At 42.0% G+C, this 23,246-nt stretch overlaps 2 protein-coding genes across 27 annotated transcripts in view; both read left to right on the forward strand.

The window, feature by feature from the left end:
* SOX6 (SRY-box transcription factor 6) overlaps positions 1-23,246 on the forward strand; it is a 765,761-nt gene that overhangs the window by 616,064 nt on the left and 126,451 nt on the right. The gene's annotated exons all lie outside the window — the stretch shown is intronic.
* LOC133376083 (U11/U12 small nuclear ribonucleoprotein 48 kDa protein-like) lies at positions 12,233-17,171 on the forward strand (the record flags this gene model as incomplete). The annotated part of the gene is given in 3 exon segments (XM_061607490.1): positions 12,233-12,885; positions 16,986-17,113; positions 17,116-17,171. Coding segments are annotated over 3 exon segments (837 nt in total), but the record flags the coding sequence as incomplete, so codon positions are not given.

The raw sequence follows: 23,246 nt of genomic DNA on the forward strand, positions 1-23,246 counted from the left end.
AACAAGATCAGCACAGCACATGTCTTGTTTCTGTCATTTGGGCTTGATTGCAGGTGTTGCCACCACTCACCATATGTTCAGAGGCACATGTTACCAAACTCTTCCAAGCTACATAGCAAGTGGATTAGACTGTGAAAGACCAACTCAAATTGTGTTTGAATTTTTACAAATTTGTAGGGCAGTACAATATCTCAGAGAGGAGGTCAGGTCTCCTGCTCCCCTGGTGCATTCACTATAGCTGCCCAATCTCACTGCTTTTTAAAGTTTGATAGAAATATCTGTTGGCTATAGGTACATTCTTAAACTGCAAGGTTTTTTTTGCCTGTTAGTGAATTTCTCTGCTTTTAATCTGGGAGGTAAGAAATGGGATCCTGTGCAAGTTTGCTGAGAATGGGTTGATCATTTGTATGCTTATTGAGTTCAGTGGGATTTACTCCTCTGCAAGTATGCTTAGGATAGGTGAAACTGGCCATGGGGGGGAGGGAGGGAGGGATGGAGTGGGCAGGAGGAGGAAGAGGGGAGAGGAGGAGGAAGAGGGGAGGGGAGGAAGGGAGAGGAGAGGGGAAGGATGGGAAAGGCAGTTCTGATCATTTGCATGCTTATTGAGTTCAATGGGATTTCCTCCCATGCAATCATGCTTAAGATAGGTAAAACTGACCATAGGGGAGGAGGAGGGAGAGGGGAGGGGAAGGAGGGGATTGGAAGGGGATAGGAGAGGGGGAGGGAGGGTCAAAGGAAGGGGGAGGGAAAGGGCAAAAGGGAGGTGATGGAAGGGAAGAGGATTGGAGGGCAGGTTTGATCATTTGCATGCTTATTGAGTTAAGTGGGATCTACTGCTGTGCAATCATGCTTAAGATAGGTAAAACTGACCTGGGGAAGGGGCAGGAAAGAGAGGAGGAGGGCAGGAAAGGGAGGGGTGGGGGAAGGAGAGGGTAAGAGGAAGGGAATAAGAGGGAGGAGGAAGGTAGGGTAGGTTTGATTATTTGCATGCTTTTTTAGTTCAGTGGGATTTACTCCTGTGCAATCATGCTTAGAATAGGTGAAACCGACCTGGGGGAGGAGCAGGGGGGGAGGAGAGCAGGAAGGGGATGGGGAGGGAGATTGGGTGGGTGAGCACTGGGCAGAGGGGAAGTCCCTTTCCAAAAAGAAAACATTGTGAACAGTATATTCTTTCAGCATTTCCCCCATCTTTTTATTCTACTGCAGGCACACATTCACACCAGACCTTTATTCCACCTTAGACAGTCTTGGCTTCCTCCAAAGAATCCTGGGAAGTGTAATTAGTGAAGGGTGCTAAGAGTTGCTAGGAGATGCTCTGTTCCCCTCACAGAGCATCAATCAGAGCAGCTAATTGTTAAACCACTCTGTCCACTGGAGCTCTGTCAGGGAAATAGGAGTCTCCTCTCAGCATCCTTCACAAACTACACTTCCCATGATTCTCTGGGGGAAGCCATGACTGTCTAAAGTGAAATCAAGGTCTGGTGTGGGTGTGGCTCCATGATTAGCCAAGCCCAGCAGCTGTGAGTCTGGCTTTTAGAACACTGACAGTTGTTTCTTGCTGAGCATGCTCACCCTTATCATTAACTTCAATGCTAAATTTCTTAAATTAATTAAAATTCAGCTAGGCATTTTTTTATACTTCTAAACTACTAAAGATAAAGGTCAGAGTATGGGGCAAGGTCAGTAATAGCATTATGGATACTCTGTAAACATGGCTGATTTTTAATTAATTTCAACAAATTATGAGAACTCTGACAGAAAAAAGTCCAAAAGAGGTGTGGTTTCTCTCTCTCTTTTTATACTTTGAACTCTCAGTTCTCTCTGACTGTTTTGTGCAGAGCTTGGAAAAGTTACTTTTTTGAACTACAACTCCCATCAGTCCAATCCAGTGGCCATGCTGGCTGGGGCTGATGGGAGTTATAGTTCAAAAAAGTAACTTTTCCAAGCTCTTGTTTTGTGTAACACCATGAAAATTTAGAGGGTTGTTAAGCAAGTGTTTCTGAGTTCAGGACTATAAGATTTGTAAGGTTTGTTTTAAAATGAGCTTATGGCAAGCATCAGAATGGCATGGGGGGTATTTAACTTGCGGAATGCAAAAAATCCATGCTGACTATAGTATACAGCCACTCTCCTGGCTGTATAATGCAAGCGTTAAGTGACATAGGCCCCTGTCCAAATCAGATAGTGAAGTAGCTATTTATGAACCAGCTTCATACAAACATCTGATTTCTATCATTCTTCTCTGCTGAGAGAGAGAGAGAGAATGAAAGAAAGAGATCGTGCTAACCAGTAATCTACATGATGGGGTGTTAACAGAAAGTGCCCACTTGATTCCATCATTATTGACATCATAGAATGGAGGAGTCTGCACCCACTTCTCCACATCCTGAATGGAATGCCACCATGCAATATTTATGTCTCCATAGTGCCTCAGGTGTGGGGAAGGACAGGAAATGTGAACGGCAAAGGACAACTACAGAGGTGAAGTAGCTTAGTAATCAGTGCCTGGGGAAACAATTTATTTGTTAAAACTACCTTCTTTTTCTCATGATTTTGTTTAAAGTTCCAAAGAAATAATTACTGGGGTTTTTTAAGTGTTTTTTAAAGAAAGACAGCAACTATCAAATATTTGAGACCAGAAACAGACATAAAGTGTTTAACATTTAAATAAAAGAATACTGTCACAGAAATCTATATCTCTCCCTGTAAGTATGGCTATAGAAGCAACATAGAATGCTTCTGTAATTGCCTTCATTTTGAATACAACCAGTGTTAATAACATTTAAAGAAAACTGATAAAATTTAATCTTTTACATTTCCCACTGTGCTAAACTTTTTAAAATTAATATGCTGTGGCTGGCATGATTAATTAGGACTCCTTTTTCAACACTGTTAGCAAATATCGCAACAATTAACATTGCATTGTAATACCATAGTATTCAAGAAGAAAGGAAAGGGAAACAGTTGCATCATCTTTTTGGAGTTCATGGGAAATTATATGTGGCTACTAATATTTGCACCAGAGTCCATTATCTGTTCTATATAGCAACAACTGAGAGTCTGTTTCTTTTGAAAGCTGAGGCAAGAAATCAGAATACATAAAGCACTGATAAGGTTCCTCTAATTGTTAATGCTTTTCCATGCAATTATGTCCTTTTCTGTAATAATAAAAAAAATCCCCAGCAGAGGTCAGGATCTTTGTCACTGACTTATTTTACGGATCCTTTTAACATCTGTCCTGCAGACTGCCAACTTCATTAGCAGATAAGAGCCCTTAGTGTGCTCAGAGCCTGCTAAGTTCTTGTTCATCTTCACAGCTGTGGATTAACTCAGGCTTTCCAGAAGAGGACAACCAGATGGGATGATAGATGTTATTGGGTTGTGACAGCAAAAGAAGCCAGAAATGAAGAAATAAATGTCCAAGTTTCAAGACAATTCAGCAGAGTTGTTTGGAGCTTTTTTCTTTACAGTTACAATTGCCAGTCTGTTCTTAACAAATGAAAAAAAGCAGCTTTACGCTAAAAGAAGGAAAGTCTATTCATATCTGTGTGGGAACCTAATCAGGCTCTTGTTTCCAGTGATGATGTCTCCCCAGTTGCACTAGGTCTGCGACAAGAATACTCCTTTTGTGTGCCGATTAATGTGGAAGCGATAAAATTTCCTATAAGAGACATATGTGTTTACATCTCAAGATGTGTTGTTTGACAAAAAGCTTTGTTCTGTACATATTTTCCTTGCAGAGTTTCATGCTGAGTTGTTTTGCTGGAAAGCTTTGATTAGCTAGAATTAGTTTGCCAAAGTAAAATAGACACTTGTTTCATGAGTTCTCTTGCTAAGCTGTAAATTATAATAAAATGTATGAGGAGTGACACAAAGAAACATTGATTTGTATCTCTGACCAATGGTAGGCATAAAAATGAAAGGGCATGACTCATTAAAGGACTACAGAGAGACATAAACATTACATGGTCAAATTCAGGTTGGGCTCTTTTAAGAACTCTTATTTTGCACCAGGTGATTCTAGATTAACATGTTAACAATGGAAGCTACAGCATTTAACATATTTAGCCATGCTTTCTTCCATTTAACTATTGGCTAATTATTAGCAAAATCAAGTAATTTGGACACCTACTGAATGTGTTTTTTCTAACTGTCAGACAGCTAATGGAAGCAATACTATGTTGGACATGCAAGGACCCTTTGGTAATAAGGGTTATACATCATTTGCATTGGAAATAATATATAAATTTAATAGCTCCCTGTCAGGATCCCACCTCAGGTGCCACCTGCTAGGATCCTGCCTGTGGTCACCACCTTGTCACTGTTCCACCTCAGGGTCCTGGTCTTTAAATGGTTCTCACCGGCTCTAGCAAAGATCTCTCAAGATCCCACTGCTAGGCAGCACCACCAGTCACTCCCTGTAATTCAATATTGCCTTGAGACTGTGCCTTAGTCTCCTCCTGGCCTATTGATACTTTGTGTCTGGGTGCACTTGCAGGCCACAACCCCCCTGTATCTTTGTGCTTATAAAGAATACAGACCTGGGTTGCTCTGGATACCTGATGATGTTACACTATCTCTTCACTGCTGCCACCATTGATACTGTTTCCCAACCTTGGTATATGCCCTGCCCACCCTTCTGGTCTGTGTAACCCAGCCAAGGATCAGGTGTTCTGGTAAACCAAGAAATATTTATTTATATATACAGGGAATAACAAGATTACTTAAAGGTATTGTCAACAAGCGTGTGGTTTCATAAGTTGCATTACTCTTTATGTTTCTAGCCGTCAATAACCTGCCTCACTACCCGCCTAATCCAATCCCACAAAACCAACTCCAACCTCCCTCAGAACTCCCACCAACAGAACTCCCAACAGCTGTCATCCTCTCATTTATACCTTCAGACACTCAAACGCTCAGCCAATCATAATACAACATTATCCAGCCTTCCAGCCCATGTACTCCCCCCCTCACTCAATCTACTTACCACATATACTCTAATAAACCCGCACTTACCATATTTACAGTAATATATATACAGGGACATCACACTTCCATCCATAACTTTGAGGGCCACCCTCTTTCCTCCCTATATTTATGACAAACGAATACAGCTGCAATACTGTTCACACTTACCTGGGAGTAATATCCACTGAACACAATGGAAATTACTTCCAAGTAATAGGCTTGTGGTATAAATCTACCTCATCATTTATTTTATTTTTATTTATTTAACAAAAGTTATATACTGCTTGAATGTAAAGACCTCTGAGTGGTTTACAAAAACATTCAGATTATAAATAAAACAGAAACAAGTAGTTAAAATATTTAAAACAATTAAAACAGCTACTAACTAAAAAGATTAAAACAAATCAACATCTATGTGTCTGGAAAGGCTTGCCTAAACAGTTTGCACCGAGTTCTGTTTATAACCTTCATACAGTTAACTTACTATTTAAAAATAGGTTTAAAAATACTATAGTTGCAGAAAGAGGGCAAAGTTGCGGAAACAAGGAGATTAAGACTCTTAAGTACAAGAGCTTCATGAGTGTTGAAGAGTTTCTAGACCCATTGGGAAAAAACTCCAGCTTTACAGGGGAAAGAATCCCCTTTCAACAGCAGATACCACCAGGTAGGTAGTACTGGCTATGGTGCCCTGCCTTGACTCCACCTGCTTTCAGATCATTGCTGCGTCTTCTAAAGTAAAAGAAAACTGAACAAAACCCTTTTTGTTTTAACATTTTGCATTCTGATTTATTGTGACAAATATGCCCTTGTGTCAGAGTCAATATCATAAGTTGTCAAGAGGCATATCTAATCCTATGTTTTTTGTTGATAATGAAATGGCCCATAGGATTGGATAGTAGATTTGCCAGCCTTTTCATAAAAAAGGTGACTAAAATGGGTGTTTGTGAGAATTTGGCAGGTGGGTGTTCTGTTCAAGGTGATTAATGCAGTGCATGAACATTCACAGACCTGAGATGGTTCATATCATCAGTTTGGGGCCAATCAAATTATTAGTAAATGTGATAAATAGTAATGGTGTGATAGGGTTTTTTTTTTAAAGCAAGTAGTAGGAGATGGGGTTTCTGTGTGCAAAGATATCATTGAAAAACATTGTGTGGAGAAAAATATTGATTGTGAAAAACAGTCCATTAAATGTTAGCATGTTTAGCAAACACTAATTTCTATAGTTTTAAAGCATTTTAACTAATAACCTCCTTTCCTTTCTCCTATTTTTCTCTGGCACTCATTAATATTTGGACTAAGTTAAAGTTGGGTGCTATAAATGATCAGCATATTAATTGAGTAGAGCATGTGTTAATGAGTTGAGGGTTTGGCCAATAATATTTCTATTCTTTAAAAGGTTTATTCACTTTTTAATCTATTAACATAATATTTATATTTAACCAAGAAAATCCTTCTGAGATGTAAAAAATTGGTTGTGGTTTTGTTGCATTATGGTTTTCAATATAGAAACAATGGCATTTTATAATATACACATTTGTAACAGGTAACATCTGTACAAATGACCTGTTAAATGAAAGAAAATGTGCACTTAAAAAACCTTAGCCTAAAACCTGTTATGTCACATTTTCCCCCTCATATCAAATTCATTTTGAAACAGTAAATATGTAATGTAATTCAATTATGAACTTTTAAAAGTATATGTTATGCTTTAATACATGTACACAATTGTGAATACAATTTACACTGTTCCTCCTCAAAGGATCCAGATGCTAAGCTGTGGAAGATATTTTTCTAGCAAGAACATCTGGTCCCTTGGCAGATTCCATAGGCAGTGGCATAGCAACTTTGGAATTGCTTCTGGGTTTATCACATGGTTAGGTTGCTGATGACTTGCTTGGCTTCCCTTCTATTTCTTTTAAGTCACCCAGGTTTTTGTGGGCTCTGCTTCCTGCCTTTTTAATTCTCAGGCAGTTCAATAATACAGGGATTGGTATGCTGCAGCTATGGATCTGATAAGGCTATGATCAAAATAGCTGCTGCTTAGACTCACACGGGGAAAGGATGTTGCTCTAACCCTGCAAATGTTTTGATGTTTTAAAAAATATTTGAATAGCTGACCAACATGCTATATCACAAATTGCTGTTGATACTCCCCTGATTTTCAAAAGCAGTTTGCCATGGAGCATAAAGTGTCATTCAAGGAAAACAAATCTAAAGCACCCTTCATCTCACAGAACTAGTTGAATGGCTATTTGAATACTGATCTTCTTCTTCTTCTTCTTCTTCTTCTTCTTCACTCACCTGTCACCCTGAGGTCCCACGGGGGGCTGCAACAGTTTAAAATATATCATTAAAAACAATTAACAACAACTTAAAATCACAATACAGTAGGGCCGCACTTCTTGGCGCCCCGCTTCTCGGCGTTCCGCTAATACGGCACCAGCGGGGCAATCAGCTGGAGGGAGGGCTGGAGCTCCCCGCACTCCAGCTGATCACACTCCAGCTGATCTTCTCCTCTTCTGGTGTGATCAGACTCCCCTGCTTGAGCTGATCGCGCCTGAGGAGGGGAAGATCTGATGTTCTCCTCCTCTGGTGCAATCAGCAGGTTAGGTTCCAGACCCCTGCGCTACAGCTGATCCGCTTTTCGGTGGTTTTCGCTTTCTGGCAGGGGTCTGGAACCAAACCTGCCGTATGAGTGGGGCCCTACTGTACTCTTTAGGTATTTCCAATAACATTAGCAGTATTTATTTTTAGAAATTATTACTCAACTTTCATGGCATAACCTAAAGCTGCTTACAACATTTAAAAACAGCAACATAAAACAATGTATGCCAAACAAACAAAAAAGGCAGTAAAAACATGCAGGAAATTCCTCAGTAAAATGCAGACTGAAACAAGAAAGTTTTCAAGATCCATTTCATGGGTAGTACAGATGAAGTCATGTATATCTCCCTAGGGAGAGAGTTCCAAAGGTATAGAGCCATCACTGAATAAGTCTTTCTGTGAAATCTGCCCGTCTGACAGAACTTGATGTCAAGCTGAAGAGCAGAATATATTTTAATAATTTTAGGTCTGGCTGCAGAATTTCTTCTACTCAGATTTTGAGTATCTTTGTTTCCTTTTTTAAAATCTGAGCACATATTGCAGTTGAGGGTTGAAATAATAGATGGACAGCAAGCTGGGTTGATCAAAGGGCCACTTTATTAAACTATAAACAAACCCCTTAAACTAACTTGCAGAGGGGAAACATAGGTGCTAGAACTTATAAGCAAGCTGTTGCAATACAGCTATTGGGCAACTAGCCCCTGCTGGCGTAAGGGCAAGCCATTCTGCTTACCCCTTACTCCCACCACACCTCCTGTAGGTGAGAAGGGGGGGCTTCCCACATCAGCACCCCCCCAGGGCCCTACAGCTCCTGGTAAATGAGGTATATAGGCCCCTGAAGCAGCCCATATCCTGCCCTTGGGCCCTAAAGCCTTTCCTGGCAGGCCTCTGGAGCCACCAATCACCTCCAAAGGTGCCTAAGGGGGGCACCTAGATGTCCCGCACCTTGCAGCCGAAGTGACCAGACAACCTAAACCCCAACTCTGAGATTAACCTGAACCTTGTCAAATTAGCCAAAATAATTATTAAACACAACGTCCCCTAACCCAATTCCATCCGATCATCATAGTGTAGAATAGGGAAAAAACCTGCCCTCCAAGAAGGGTGGGCAGGATAAAAATTCCTGCTCGGCCCCAAAGCGACCTGAACACACCATAGCAATGGGAGGGTGGGGTGGGTGTTGTGCACCAATAGGAGGATTGGGGGGTGCGGGCTTAAATAAGCCCTAATTCCCTGCCCCCTTTGCACAGCACATCATGCGGACTCTCCGTGTGCGCTGCGCGGCTACCCTTCCTCAACATGGTGACTGGGGCTTCAACTCCCTGGCCGCAAATATGCCCTACCCACCCAGGCTACGCTTGGGGAAGTGGAGCGGGACTTGTCATCCTTATTGTCATATAGCTAGTTGTGTGTTAGCATCTTGTCTGTGTGTGACTGGAGCTGGGTCAGGGTAGCAAGCTTATTCCTTGGGACGTTTCTGAGGATTTTAGTTATGCGAGCCTTTGGAAATTAGATTTGTATTACATTGTTGTCAGTGCCAAAAACATCTCGCTTATGTCAGGAAGACTGTGCATAACATATATTTTTTTGTTTGTACTTATCACTCACCTACAACCTATAAATAGATGTCTAATTAAAATGTGGTTAAAACTGATGAAACACAGAAAGAACCGAACTCAATTCCATGCCCCCTCCCTGTGTGAAGGCCCAAAAATAATCCAGAGGGAAAAATGAAAACAAAAACTTTTTTTCTGGAACAATGGAAAAACGAAAATAAGTCTTATGTTCAGCAATTCATAAGTCAAAACAAGTACATTATTCCTGGAACATTAAATGAAGCCACCACAAATTGCCTGAGAACTGGTGTAAGTTAGAGATGTGGGTACTTTCCACTTCTTAACAAAATTAAATATTTATTACAAAATAATAAATCCCACACTTATTTTTTATCACATAATTATTGTAAAATTCTTACATAATTGCCATATCCTGTGTGATTGGAACTTAACTTATGTACTAAGAAAACCTGAATTCTGTGACTTATGCATATGTATGCAAATCAATCATATTTGCATCATTTCTCCTATTCTAATTTCTTTTACTTCTTCCCTGAATTGGAATTGATTTTAAATTTAGGTTGTTCCCCCAAAATTAATCCTATTTAAGCAACCTCATTTGAAGTCAGATGACGAGGGTCCACCAGTCACTGAGTTCTAACCACAGGTATAACCTGAAATTCCAGGTTCAACCTGAAATGACCTTAGGGCATGAGTAATTAGAGTATGCTGAAATCTATTCAGCAAAGGGAACCCCTAATTTTCATAGATTACAAATCCCAAGATTAGTCTTTAGTTGTGTCTGGATTCAACTTCAGCCTGAGTAAGAACAGAGACTGCCAAATCTGGACTGGATATAGGAAATAGTGATGGCTCTGCATTTCAAACTGCACTCAGTAGGCGTGCGTATGTGCTGAATTGGAATGGGAGTCCTACAGAACTATTATAGAAAGATCCAGTGAAGCTAAAAGCTTCTCATCAGAAGTTGAGACCTCCATATCAAGAATACAAGGAATTATTTGATCATGTCCATACAGATGATAGCCAGGTTCCAACAGTCAAGTCTTTAATATGTTTTGATGAACTATTTATTTATTTATTTATTTATTTATTTTATTTAATTTCTATACCGCCCAAAGCCAAAAGGCTCTCTGGGCGGTGTACATAAGAGTAAAACAGCAACATAAAATACAAAACATAGAAATAAATAGCAAAGTCAACAGAACAAATAATTAAGTAGCATTAAAATACAATAAAATACAATTAAAGTGTAATTAAAATGACTGGGAGTATAGAAAAGTTTTCACCTGGCGCCGAAAAGATATCAGCGTAGGCGCCAGGCGCACCTCATCGGCGAGACTATTCCATAATTCAGGGGCCACCACCGAAAAGGCCCTAGCTCTTGTCATCACCCTCCGAGCCTCTCGATGAGACGGAACTCGGAGGAGGGCCTTAGATGTTGAGCATAGTGTACGGGTAGGTTCATATTGAGAGAGGCGTTGCACCAGGTATTGCGGTCCCATGCCGTGTAAGGCTTTATAGGTCAAAACCAGCACTTTGAATCTAGCCCGGAAACAGATAGGAAGCCAGTGCAGACGGGCCAGAACAGGTGTTATATGAGAGGACCGTCTGGTCCTCGCCAACAATCTAGCCGCCGCATTCTGGACTAGCTGTAGTTTCCAAACTGTCTTCAAGGGCAGCCCAACGTAGAGCGCATTGCAGTAGTCCAATCTAGAGGTTACCAGAGCATGGACCACTGAGGCGAGGTCATCATTGTCCAGATAGGGACGTAGCTGGGCTACCAATCGAACATGGTAGAAAGCGTTCCGTGCCACCAAGGCTACCTGAGCCTCAAGGGACAAGGAAGGGTCGAAGAGAACCCCCGAGCTACGAACCTGTTCCTTCAAGGGGAGTGTAACCCCATCAAGAACAGGGTGAACATCCATCATCTGAGCAGAGAAGGCGCTCACCAACAGCGTCTCGGTCTTGTCTGGATTGAGCTTCAGTTTATTAGCTCCCATCCAGTCCATTATCACGGCCAGGCAACGGTTTAGCACGTTAACAGCCTCACCTGAAGAAGATGAAAAGGAGAAATAGAGCTGCGTGTCATCAGCATACTGATGGCAACGTACTCCAAAACTCCGGATGACCGCACCCAGAGGCTTCATGTAGATGTTGAAAAGCATGGGGGACAGAACCGATCCCTGAGGGACTCCACAATGGAGAGTCCAGGGTATCGAGCAATGCTCCCCAAGCACTACCTTCTGGAGATGATCCGCCAAGTAGAAGCGGAGCCACTGCCAAGCAGTACCCCCGACTCCCAACTCCGCGAGTCTCTCCAGAAGGATACCATGGTCGATGGTATCAAAAGCAGCTGAGAGATCAAGGAGAATCAACAGAGTCACACTCCCCCTGTCTCTCTCCCGACAAAGGTCATCGTACAGGGCGACCAAGGCTGTTTCGGTGCCAAAACCGGGCCTAAAACCGGATTGAAATGGATCTAGATAATCAGTGTCATCCAAGAGCCCCTGGAGCTGGCCAGCGACCACCCGTTCTAGAACCTTGCCCAGGAATGGAACATTCGCTACCGGTCTATAGTTGTTCAAGTTATCTGGGTCCAAGGAGGGTTTCTTCAGGAGTGGTCTCACTACCACCTCTTTCAGGCAGCAGGGGACCACTCCCTCTCTCAAGGAGGCATTTATTACCTCCTTGGCCCAGCCGGCACTTCCACTCCTGCCAGCTTTCACTAGCCAAGAGGGGCAAGGATCCAGCACAGACGTGGTCGCCCGGACCAGTCCAAGGACCTTGTCAACATCCGCAAGCTGCACCAACTGAAACTCATCTAATAAACAAGGACAAGACCGTGTTCCGGATGCCTCATTAAGTCCAACTGCTGTAATATTGGAGTCCAAGTCCCGACAATAAAAAAGACTGCAGAAATACTTAATAGGGTATGGCATTTACCATCAACTTCTGTGCAGTGATTGTCAATGAAGATCAAAAAAGGCATCTTTCTCGATAGCTGCCAGCACAGAGACCTCTGAGGGAAAGATGCCTATTTCCTTCACTGTGTGGCTAGGAGATCCATGTGAGTGACATGACCGTATGATTGTAATCATCAAATGCCCAACTCTTCCCTGGAGAAGCACATAGTGTCCTGTAGGCTGAGAAAACTGGAGTACTCTAAAGAGGAGGGCACTGAAATGTATGACTCTATTTTTTTCTATGAGAAGGCAAAGATGCCTAGTGTACAAATGGACAAGAATTTGCAATTTGATATTATTAAAGAAGCCACTACTAAAGAGAGTGGCAGTTGTTGTCCAGGTGCTTATTCCTCCCTGCCTGTTGAAGTTCCACTAAACCACAAGCATTACATCTGTGATCTGACACAAGCCGTCCGCCTTCCAGTCTATGATTACGTCTTTACAGAAACAAAGAGTCAGAGATCAAGATCCCAGCTGACAGAAAATGTCAATGATCTTTTCATAGATTTGGCAGCAAAAGTCAATCAAGATGATGGTCAGAAAGGTACAAAGTTCCATCTTGAAATTCTTGCAGAGATGCAGGATTATAAAAGACAACACCAGTCCTACAGAGCCAAGAATGTTCACCTTACAAAGAAATCTTACACAGAAGTCATCAGAGGTGTGATTGGGATCCACATGGAAGAGCTTGCCATTCACTGTGCAGAATCTTACAAAGATGAAAACCCCTCTCTTTCAGCAAAGTATTCAGGAAGAAAAGAAGAGCGAAGGTCTGCCTTAGGGTTGCCAGGTCTCCAATTTTTTGCTTGGAGACTCTGGCTTTTGAGGGTCCTCTTCAGGTCTCCGGGTGAGTCACCTTAATCTCCGGACTCTTAAGCTTTCATTCTTTTTTTCCTTTAAAAAAAAAAAAAAAGTTTCTAGGTTGTCTGGTTCAAAAGTTCTAAACCAAAATGTCAGCCGCCCACAAGTCAGGGTTGTGATTGACAAGATTGGTTGAGCCCCAGGGAATATGTAAACCCCTTTTCAAGATCTGAGAACAGTTTCCTTTTCCTGCTTGACTCACATCAGGAATTCAGTAAATATATAGCTTTCAGCAGCATAAAGAGTACTTTCTCTGTACAGGATTGGGAATTGCTTGTGAGTAAACATGCATAGGGTTGCGCTGCAACACACCAGGATGTTGAAAAACATATACAATAAACATTTTTAGTTATAATAAAAGTGTACATGCAGATTACATGTACTTGAAAAAAATTACTTGCAAAAATGGCACTTTTTAAAAAAGTGTACATGCTGCAGTGTTATACTTTTCTAATTAAGGAGTCAGACAAGTTTAAATTTCAGTGGACTGTTGAAGAGGACAGTTTATTTATCTTACTCATAACTTGTTTTGGAAACCTTCCCAATATGAAGTTTTTCTGGGAGTAAAGCTGCAGTGCTAATGCGACATACCTGGGGGTTAACCCCACTGAATTCAGCAGGACTTACTTTTGAGTAGACATGGTTAGGGTTGTGCTGAAAATCAATGGGACCTTTGAGTGAACAGAGAAAAGGATTGTGTTGCAAATCTCTTTCTCCCCCTCCGATCCTTTTTCTTTTTTTAACAGTTAGGCAGGGATTACTTAGGTGTCACTGCTTTTATTTAGCAGGAGACTAATACTTATTCTTTTAAAAAAAGTTCTGTAATGGCCAACTGGTTTTGACAATAAATTATATGGGGTGTATGTATTTTTACATCTCCAGTGTGTGTGTATATGGACTATTTCCAACAACCCTGTGAGGTAGGGTTGGAAACCAAGGCAGCTCAAAACAAATAAAGCCCTTTAAAATCCAATAACCATAAAACAAGTGTAAAACAGTTGCAAAACAGCTTAAAATGGCATGATTCTGAATTTTGGATTGGGTGAGTGAAGTTCCTTATCACTGAATTGCAGTCCTGTGCATGCTTCCATTTCTGAGTAAGCCCCATTGAATATATTGGGATTTGCTTCTGAGTAAACATGCATGGGATTGCACTATAAATATATTTACCATTTGTGTAAATAATAAACATCTTTGATATTCATGCTTATACAAATATTTCTTCATGTTCTGTTTTGATATGTATCTGATTTCACACTATGGTTGTAAATGATTGTTTTCTTTACATTTTAAGTGTGCCCTTCTTCCTTGGGGTGGTCATGGTCCCTCACTGTTGTTTTAATCCTGAAGGGAAGATTAGGCTGAGAGACGGTGTGTAGCCCATGGTCACCTGTAAACTTTGTAGCTTATTTCCATTTTAAATTTTAATTAAAAGGATTTATATGCAGGCAACATTTACAAAGTAATGCAGATCAACATAATATATTTAAAGCAATTCCAACTCTCATTTAAAGTGCATGACCTCTCCCAAAGAATCCTGGGATGTGTAGTTTCCCCCTCACAGTTATATTTCCCACCACCCTTAACAAACTACAGTTCCCAGGATTCTGTAGTGGGATTCATTTGCTTCAAATGCATGTTGAATGTGCTTTAAATCCATGGTGTGGATCTGCCCTAGGTATGATGTGCACTCATTAGTGAATTGAAAGGAACAATTTTAAAAGGTACTTTTTTAAACAGGTGAAAGGCTGTGGCTCAGAGGCAGGGCACATGCTTTGTACGCAAAAGTCCAAAATTCAATTTCTGGAAGAGATATTGCCTGGAATCCTGGAGAGCCAATGCTAGTCCATGTCATTAGTACTAAGCTAGATGGTACCAAATGGCTTGACTCGGTATAAAGTAGATTCCTTTGTGCCTAACAGAGGAAAGAGACCCAAGGGCCACAGTGATTCCAAAATGTATTAATGTATTTGATTTACATCATTTATATACTACTTTATTGTACAAAACATCAAAGCAGTTTATAGAAGGAATTAAAACAATAAAATTAATGGCAAAAACAGTTAAAGACAAGTATTTAAAAGCATTCAAAATAATAAAGCCAACAAGGAGTTAAAAACAGGAGTTAAAACCAGATAAAAAATGCAATAGCTTCTACATGCATGGGTAGGCTTGCCTAAACAAAAATGTTTTTAGCAGGTGCCAAAATGAGTCTAATGTCAATAGGCATGGAGTTCCAAAGAGTAGGTACTGCCATACTAAAGGATCAATATATTTCAAGAGCAGAACAAATACTATGTGGCACTTGTAACTTGGAAAGCACACCTTGAACTTGGCCTGGTAGCAAATTGGCAACCAGTGCAAATTTCAGAGCAGAGGTATTATGTACGGATAGGGTCTCACTTATGTCAGTAGTCTTGCTGCAGCATTCTGCACTAACTGTAGCCCCCGGATCAGGCTATGCTGAATGGGGATTTCTGTGACCTTGACTGACTGGCTGCCAGGATATTTTTAGTTTTGGCTTTTGGTTAGGAAGTCTGACTGGATGTGGAATGCTGATTTTTCTGTCTTACTCATAGGAATCTTGTTTTTGTTGGTATCAGGGCTGTGGAGTCATGGAGTCGGAGTCGGAAGCAATTTTGGGTGGAGTCGGAGTCGGTAGAAATGTACCGACTCCGACTCCAGCTTCAAAATAAAAACTTTCATAGGAATTTAGGAAAGTTTTCTTGTTCAGAAATGTTAATCAAATAAATATATTTTATGTTCTATCAATCTAGCCTGATGATTCACGTGGTGGTGATGAAATGCCTTGTGCTACCATTTTACTACACTGAATTTATTATTACTACTTAGTATACATTTGCCATTTCTGAAGGAGTCGGAGTCAGAGTCGGACAGTAGAAAAATAGAAGAGTTGGAGTCGGAGTCGAAGGTTTGGTGTACTGACTCCACAGCCCTGGTTGGTATGGTATTGCACTTAGGAAATCATCACTCCCTTTGTTTTTCTATTTGCATTTCATTTACCTCTGATCTTTACTCCCTTACATAAACAGAAGCAACCACAGTGGTTCCACATGGTCAACTCAACCCCCTTAAACCCACTGATCATGCACCTTGTTATTTACATGATGGTTTGTTTTTTGCCCAGTAGTGGTAAAAGAAAATTCACATATTGGGAAGTGTGGCTCCAATTGCTGTTGTTCTCAAGCTGCTGCCTGTGAAGGTAAACCAAACCATGTGTGTTTTCTCTCTATCAATTATTACTCACTGCAATTGGGTTGGCTGTCAAAGTGAGTTTATAGCAGCCCACAGAATAGGCAGGAAAGAGTAGAAAATCCTCTTAACTCTTACTCATTTCTCAAACCTCTCTCTGCAATGAAGGGTGAAATCTGTAAAGAAGTTTGGAGCAGCCACATTAAAAGGCAGGCAGGGCATTCCAGACGGGGTTGTCAACCCTGCTTTGATATGGATATTGTTGCAGAGGATCCTTAGTCAAGCCTTACCAACAGCACAATCCTAACCATATCTACTCAGAAGTAAGTCCTATTGAGTTCTATGGGGCTTAGTCCCTTAGTAAGTGTGTTTAGAATTGTGGCCTTCAGGGGCATCCATCCTTACTCCCTAGTGATCCCATCTAACCTCTACACAACATTAGGCTTTCTTCCTACAATGGCCTTCTGGTGACTGGCCTGGCCTGAGTGCACTTAAACCCTTCTTGCCAGAAGCAAGTAGGCTAGATTTAATGTTCCTTACCCAGGCTTTCTAAGTAGGTGAGAAGGAATGATCTCATTACTTCAGTGGACCTGGAAACACCCTCATTTGGCTAAGATTTCTATCTTAATTTCCAATCGGAGTTTTTTGTTTGTTTGAGTGGTATGCTCCAAGCAACTGTGGTTGATTTTTAATGTATCATGCTTAATGACATCACTAGGGCCCACTCCCCATGGCATCACTAGGGATTGCCTCTGAAATCTCAGGGGTTAGGATGCTTCTGAACTGGCAACCCTAGTCTGCCTCGGCTGACTCAAGAGTCTTGTAGAAGCTCAAAAGATGCTGAATATTCTAGACGTAAGAGAACATCCAGCAAAAGTCCAGGCAGAAGAAAAAGAAGTCAGGGAAGGGAGAGAGACAGAGATGCCGAAGGAAATGAGAGAGAGATGAAGACAAGCATCATGGTCACAAAAGAAGAAAATAAAACTTAAGAGTATTGAAGAATATGCAGGTAATGCCAGGAATAGAAGTCAAGTGGTGTCTGTTTCATCCTAATAGCATCACTTTGTGGCTATACAAGCAGTGATGACTAGGCCGTGCTGTATCAACTACTTCATCCATTAATGAATGTCATGTAAAAATTCCTACACCAGTTCAACTTCCTTTACTGAGGAAAAGTGGAAGTGAGATGTAAGGATCATAGTTTGGGAGGGCAAACTGATCCACTGTGTTAATAATAGAAATTACCACCAATGCTGCAATTTCTTTTATTGCTCTACAGATAAAATTTAGCAATAAATGGCATGAACAGTAAACAGCACATAACTGATTGAGCCGTCTTCTAGTGATCAATGAAAATTGTGTGATTTAGTTTCTGTTTCTGCTTGGTGCTATCTCAGGGTGGTGGCATCCTCACAGATTAGCTAGTGATCTTGCTTCAATTGGAAATCGTGTTAGTGTGTGTGTTTGAGAGGGAGGGGGAGAAAGAGAGAGCACGCCTGGCCTGTGCTGTCTGTCCAGGATAATTTGAGTTAAGGCACAATACTCCCTGGAAAAGTTGTCGCTAGCATGCCTTTTCTGTAGTACGCAATTTTTCACATCAGTTTTGCTGGATCATCTGTCACTTGGCCTGTACCCCCAGCTGTTTGTTCATTGGTTGGTCCATAGATTACATTATTGTTTCTTTACTTACCTGCTTTTATATGTGTATATATATTTTAAAAAGCACTACAGCAGTATACAAATATAATAAAATGAAGCAATTGGGGGGGGAAGGCATTTCTCAGCTATAAATGGGTTCATAGCCAAAATGACAGCATTTAGGGAGGCCTGAATCTCGCAGGTCTGCATCTGGCAACATCCCACCCCAGGAAGGAAAAAATGGAATTGAAACTGTAATTGGAGGAGGTACCAGCACCAAAGTTTGGCTTTTGGAATAGAGGCTGAATGATTGCCAATTTGAGGGCCTCAGTAAGTCTCAAAGAACTCAAAATTCTCCTGGCTAGCTTTTTCTACCCTCTAAATCAAAGATAAATACTGTCAGCATTTTTATTTATTTATTGGAAAAGTACCAATAAATAAGTAAAGTATCTAATTGTACAACTGATGAAGGATGAATTGCCTATAAAAGTTCATACCACAACCCTCTTTTGTGTGGCAGGTTTTGTAAGACTTGTCTCTTATTTGTACAGATGCATTTTTAAGGTCTATTGGTTGTTTGTTATACTTGGTTTTAGTGTTTTTTGTTACTAATTTTGGGTCGCTATTGCCGGAAAAGCAATGAATAAATATAAATACTACTAATACCATCACCACCGCCACCAACAACAACAATGACAATAATCTAAAGTGCCATGGAACCTTTTGCTGTGGTTAACCTACAATAGATTAATAAAGAACCTAGTTGCATTTGAAAATCCTGCTTTTTGTTTGCCCTCATACCAACAGTGGCCACTGTGAATCAGATCAATCAGAGCCTCCTAGCTTCTTGTTGCATTTTCTGGCTATTTCTTCAGAAAATTCTCCCCTCACTCCTACACCCTGCATCTTCCTCTTGTTGCAGACCACTGGAAGTTTGACCTGGCTTTCCTTCATCACTAACATCACCACTAAATTCAAGTTTCCCATCCTGAGCTATAGTGTTCAACTCAGTTCCATGCTTTACTTTTTCTTTCACATTCCTAGTGTTAACCTTAAATTATGTTCTACATACCACTGGTACCTTATTTCTCCTTGCTCAGTGTAGTAGATCAAACTTTGATTTAGTATGCTGACTTATTCCATTTCATGGTCTACACAGCTGACTTGGCTTTACTTTCTGGTGCTACAAAGGAAACAAAGTCATGTTTAACTTTAAACTGTTCTGATAACATTATTGCTTCAGCCGTGTAAAAATCATTTTGTGACCCAATGTAAAAAGGCGGCAATAACATTTAGACCTCTTTTAAATTTATAACTAGAATTGTTGTGGCTCATGGATTTCTGTGGTCGCTAAATAATAGATCTCAAAAGTCATGATTTTGGGTGTAGCTAATAATTGTTTTAGTTGTTAAAAGAGCTTCAAAGTTAGCATTTCAAGGAAAAATACTTCTGTTATAGCATACATTGTCCAAGGTACAGGGCGAACATTATTATTTCCAATTTACATTTATTTCTTGCTCATAGCTTCAATGGTTTTCTCAATGTGGTATGGATTTTTTAAAATGAAAAACTAAAGTAATATTTTCAAAGCTGGATTTGATAAATTTGGGTCAGTATTTCAGCACTGGTATAGCAGAGGGGGAACACGACTGTAAGGCTTTTTTTCATGCAAGAGCAATAATGTCATCTGGTGGAGCATGTGAGCTCAGGGTGGGGTGTTTCAGCACCCCACTTTATCCACATAATAATAACCTTGTGAGGTAGGCTAGACTTAGGCAGTAACTGGCCCAAATGAACTCACCCTGATTAGGGATGTGAACTATGATCCCAGCCAAAGCCCAATGTGCTCACCTCTACAGCCCCCCTTTGCCATCTTCCTATTCTGTAACTATCAGCTGATCTTAATATATTTAATATTATGCTATGTGCTGCTGCTCTTTAAGTGTGTGTGTGTGTGAGAGAGAGAGTGAGTGAGTGAGTGAGTGAGTGAGTGAGTGAGTGAGTGAGTGAGTGAGTGAGTGAGAGAGAGAGAGAGAGAGAGAGAGAGAGAGATCAACCTTTTTGAACTCTCCTTTGCGATGTGGCTACAGAGGCTATCATGGTGAGCTCTTGCACTTAATAACGTACCACTACACCAGTTTCAGTCACTGAGCCTAGGTTTTGTGGTGGTGGCCAACATGATGACATTCCTTAATAACCACAGTGGGATATCATACATACCACAAAACATTGATGTGAGAGTCATCTTTAGGCAACTGCAGGATACCCCTTTTGGTAAGGTTATGAAATGTTTTGAGAAATTCTGGAATGCTTGAGCAGTGTTTGACTCATGCTGGGTTTGGTAAACTGGGTCAGATGGAGTATTCCCTGCTTCTAAGTGGTACAAGAGACTCCACACAGTACTATTCTAGCTTTGTCTGTCTTGGAGTTTCTATGCTCAGGGGAATTGATGTGCTTTCTTACTTTGTGGATGCAATGGACTAAGAATGCCTTTGGACTAAGAATGTCCCAGTTGCCTTGGTGACACCCTTGAATGAATTTGTCCAGAACCTGAAAAGGGTATATTGGCATACTCAGTAGTGTACATCCTCTTCTCAGTCTATCCTATTGTAGATCTGAGGGTCGGGGAGGTGGGGTTGCTGTCATCTATAAGAGTTCCATCTCACTCACCAAGCACCATGTTCATTCAGTTACTGGCCTGGAGTGTTTGCACCTTGTGTTGGGCCAGAGGGACAGGCTGGGAATCCTTTTGGTGTACCGCCCACCTTGCTGCCCAATGGCTTTCCTAACTGAGCTGGCAGAAGTGGTCTCGGATATATTGTTGAGGTCCCCCAGACTAATAGTACTGGGGGATTTCAACATTCATGCCGAGACCACTTTGTCTGGCGCGGCTCAGGACTTCATGGCTTCCATGACAGCCATGGGGCTGTCTCAATATGTTAGTGGTCCAACACATGTATCGGGGCACACTCTAGACCTTGTTTTTGCTACTGAGCATGGGGAAAGTGTGTGGAGTTTTATAACACTCCCTTTGTCATGGACAGACCACTGCTTGCTGAAGTTTAGACTTTCAGTAACCTCTTCCCTCTGCAAGGGTGGGGGACTTATTAAAATGGTCCGCCCCCGGAGACTAATGGATCCTGAAGGTTTTCAAAGGGCTCTGGGGGATTTTCCGGCTGATAGGACTGGCGCTCCTGCTGAAGCCCTGGTCGCTCTGTGGAATACGGAGATGACCCGGGCTGTAAACACGATCGCTCCTGCACGCCCTCTCCTGTGTAGAGCTCATACAGCTCCATGGTATACTCCGGAGCTGAGAGTGATGAAGCAAGATAGGAGGAGGCTTGAGCGGAAATGGAGACGAACTCCCGACGGATACAATTATGCGCTGGTTAGTGCTTCGACTAAGCTCTATGTAGGAGCAGTGAAGGCAGCTAAAAAACATCATTTTGCTGCCACTATTAAATCATCTCTTTGTCGCCCAGCGGAGCTCTTTCGAGTTGTCCGGGGGCTTCTCCATTCAAACCCTCCGGACACGGTGGAATCATCGGAGGCCCGCTGTAATCAGTTTGCCGATCACTTCCAGAATAAGATCTCATGTATCCGCCAGGACCTAGACTCTCAAGTTATAGCAGTAGATCCTAGTGAGATGTCCGGAGCACAGTCTTGTCCTGTTTTGTTGGATGAGCTTCAGTTGGTTCAACTCGAGGACGTGGACAAGGTGCTTGGACAGGTACGTGCAACCACTTCGGTACTGGATCCTTGCCCCTCCTGGCTGATAAAAACTAGTAGGAATGGAACAGGTAGCTGGGCCAAGGAAGTGATAAATGCCTCTTTACGAGAGGGAGTGGTCCCGGGCTGTCTGAAAGAGGCAGTGGTGAGACCACTCCTGAAAAAGCCTTCCTTGGACCCAGACAATTTTAACAGCTACAGGCCAGTGGCGAATGTTCCATTCCTGGGCAAGGTCTTGGAACGGGTGGTTGCTGGCCAGCTCCAGGCGCTATTGGATGAAACTGATTATCTAGATCCATTTCAATCGGGTTTTAGGCCCGGTTTTGGCACTGAGACAGCCTTGGCCGCCCTGTACGATGACCTATGTCGGGAAAGAGACAGAGGGAGTGTAACTCTGTTGATTCTCCTTGATCTCTCAGTGGCTTTTGATACCATCGACCATGGTATCCTTCTGGAGAGGCTCGCGGAGTTGGGAGTTGGAGGCACTGCTTGGCAGTGGTTCCGCTCCTACTTGGCGGGTCGTCTCCAGAAGGTAGTGCTTGGAGAACATTGCTCGACTCCGCGGGCTCTCCAATATGGGGTCCCGCAGGGGTCAGTTTTGTCCCCCCTGCTTTTTAATATCTACATGAAGCCGTTGGGAGAGGTCATCAGGAGTTTTGGAGTGTGTTGTCATCAGTATGCTGATGACACGCAGCTCTACTTCTCCTTTTCATCTTCTTCAGGTGAGGCTGTCGATTTGCTGAACCGTTGCCTGGCCTCGACAATGGACTGGATGAGAGTTAACAAACTGAAGCTCAATCCAGACAAGACTGAGATGCTGTTGGTGGACGGGTTCTCTGATCGGATGGTGGATATATACCCTGTCCTGGACGGGGTTACACTCCCCCTAAAGGACCGGGTTCGTAGTCTGGGAGTCTTTTTAGACTCTTCCCTCTCACTTGAGGCTCAAGTAGCCTCGGTGGTTAGGAATGCGTTTTACCAACTTCGGTTGGTAGCCCAGCTACGTCCCTATTTGAGTAAAGAGGACCTTACATCAGTGGTACATGCTCTGGTAACCTCACGTTTGGATTACTGTAATGCGCTTTACGTAGGGCTACCTTTGAAGACAGTTCGGAAGCTACAACTAGTGCAAAATGCGGCGGCCAGATTGCTGACAAGGACCAAGCGGTCCGAGCATATAACACCTGTTCTGGCCAGCTTGCACTGGTTGCCAATATGTTTCCGGGCTAGATTCAAAGTGTTGGTATTAACCTATAAAGCCTTATACGGTGCGGGACCACGATACCTTGCGGAACGCCTCTTCCGATATGAACCGGCCCGTGCACTACGTTCTGCTACGAAGGCCCTCCTCCGGGTTCCAACTCACAGGGAGGCCCGGAGGGTGATGACAAGATCTAGGGCCTTCTCAGTGGTGGCCCCCGAACTATGGAACAGTCTCCCTGAGGAAGTACGCCTGGCGCCGACTCTGCTTTCCTTCCGGCGCCAGGTCAAAACCTTCCTATTCTCTGAAGCATTTTAAGTTACACTGATTTAATTTTAAAAATGTTTATTGTGTTGGATTGTTGCTTGTATTTTAGTATTGTTTTGTTATTTATTGTATTTTTATGCTGTTTTATGTTCACCGCCCAGAGAGCTATTGCTAGTCGGGCGGTATATAAATTTAATAAATAATAATAAAATAATAATAATA

Source organism: Rhineura floridana, chromosome 2 (genome assembly GCF_030035675.1).
Source record: "Rhineura floridana isolate rRhiFlo1 chromosome 2, rRhiFlo1.hap2, whole genome shotgun sequence".
Lineage (NCBI taxonomy): Eukaryota > Metazoa > Chordata > Lepidosauria > Squamata > Rhineuridae > Rhineura > Rhineura floridana.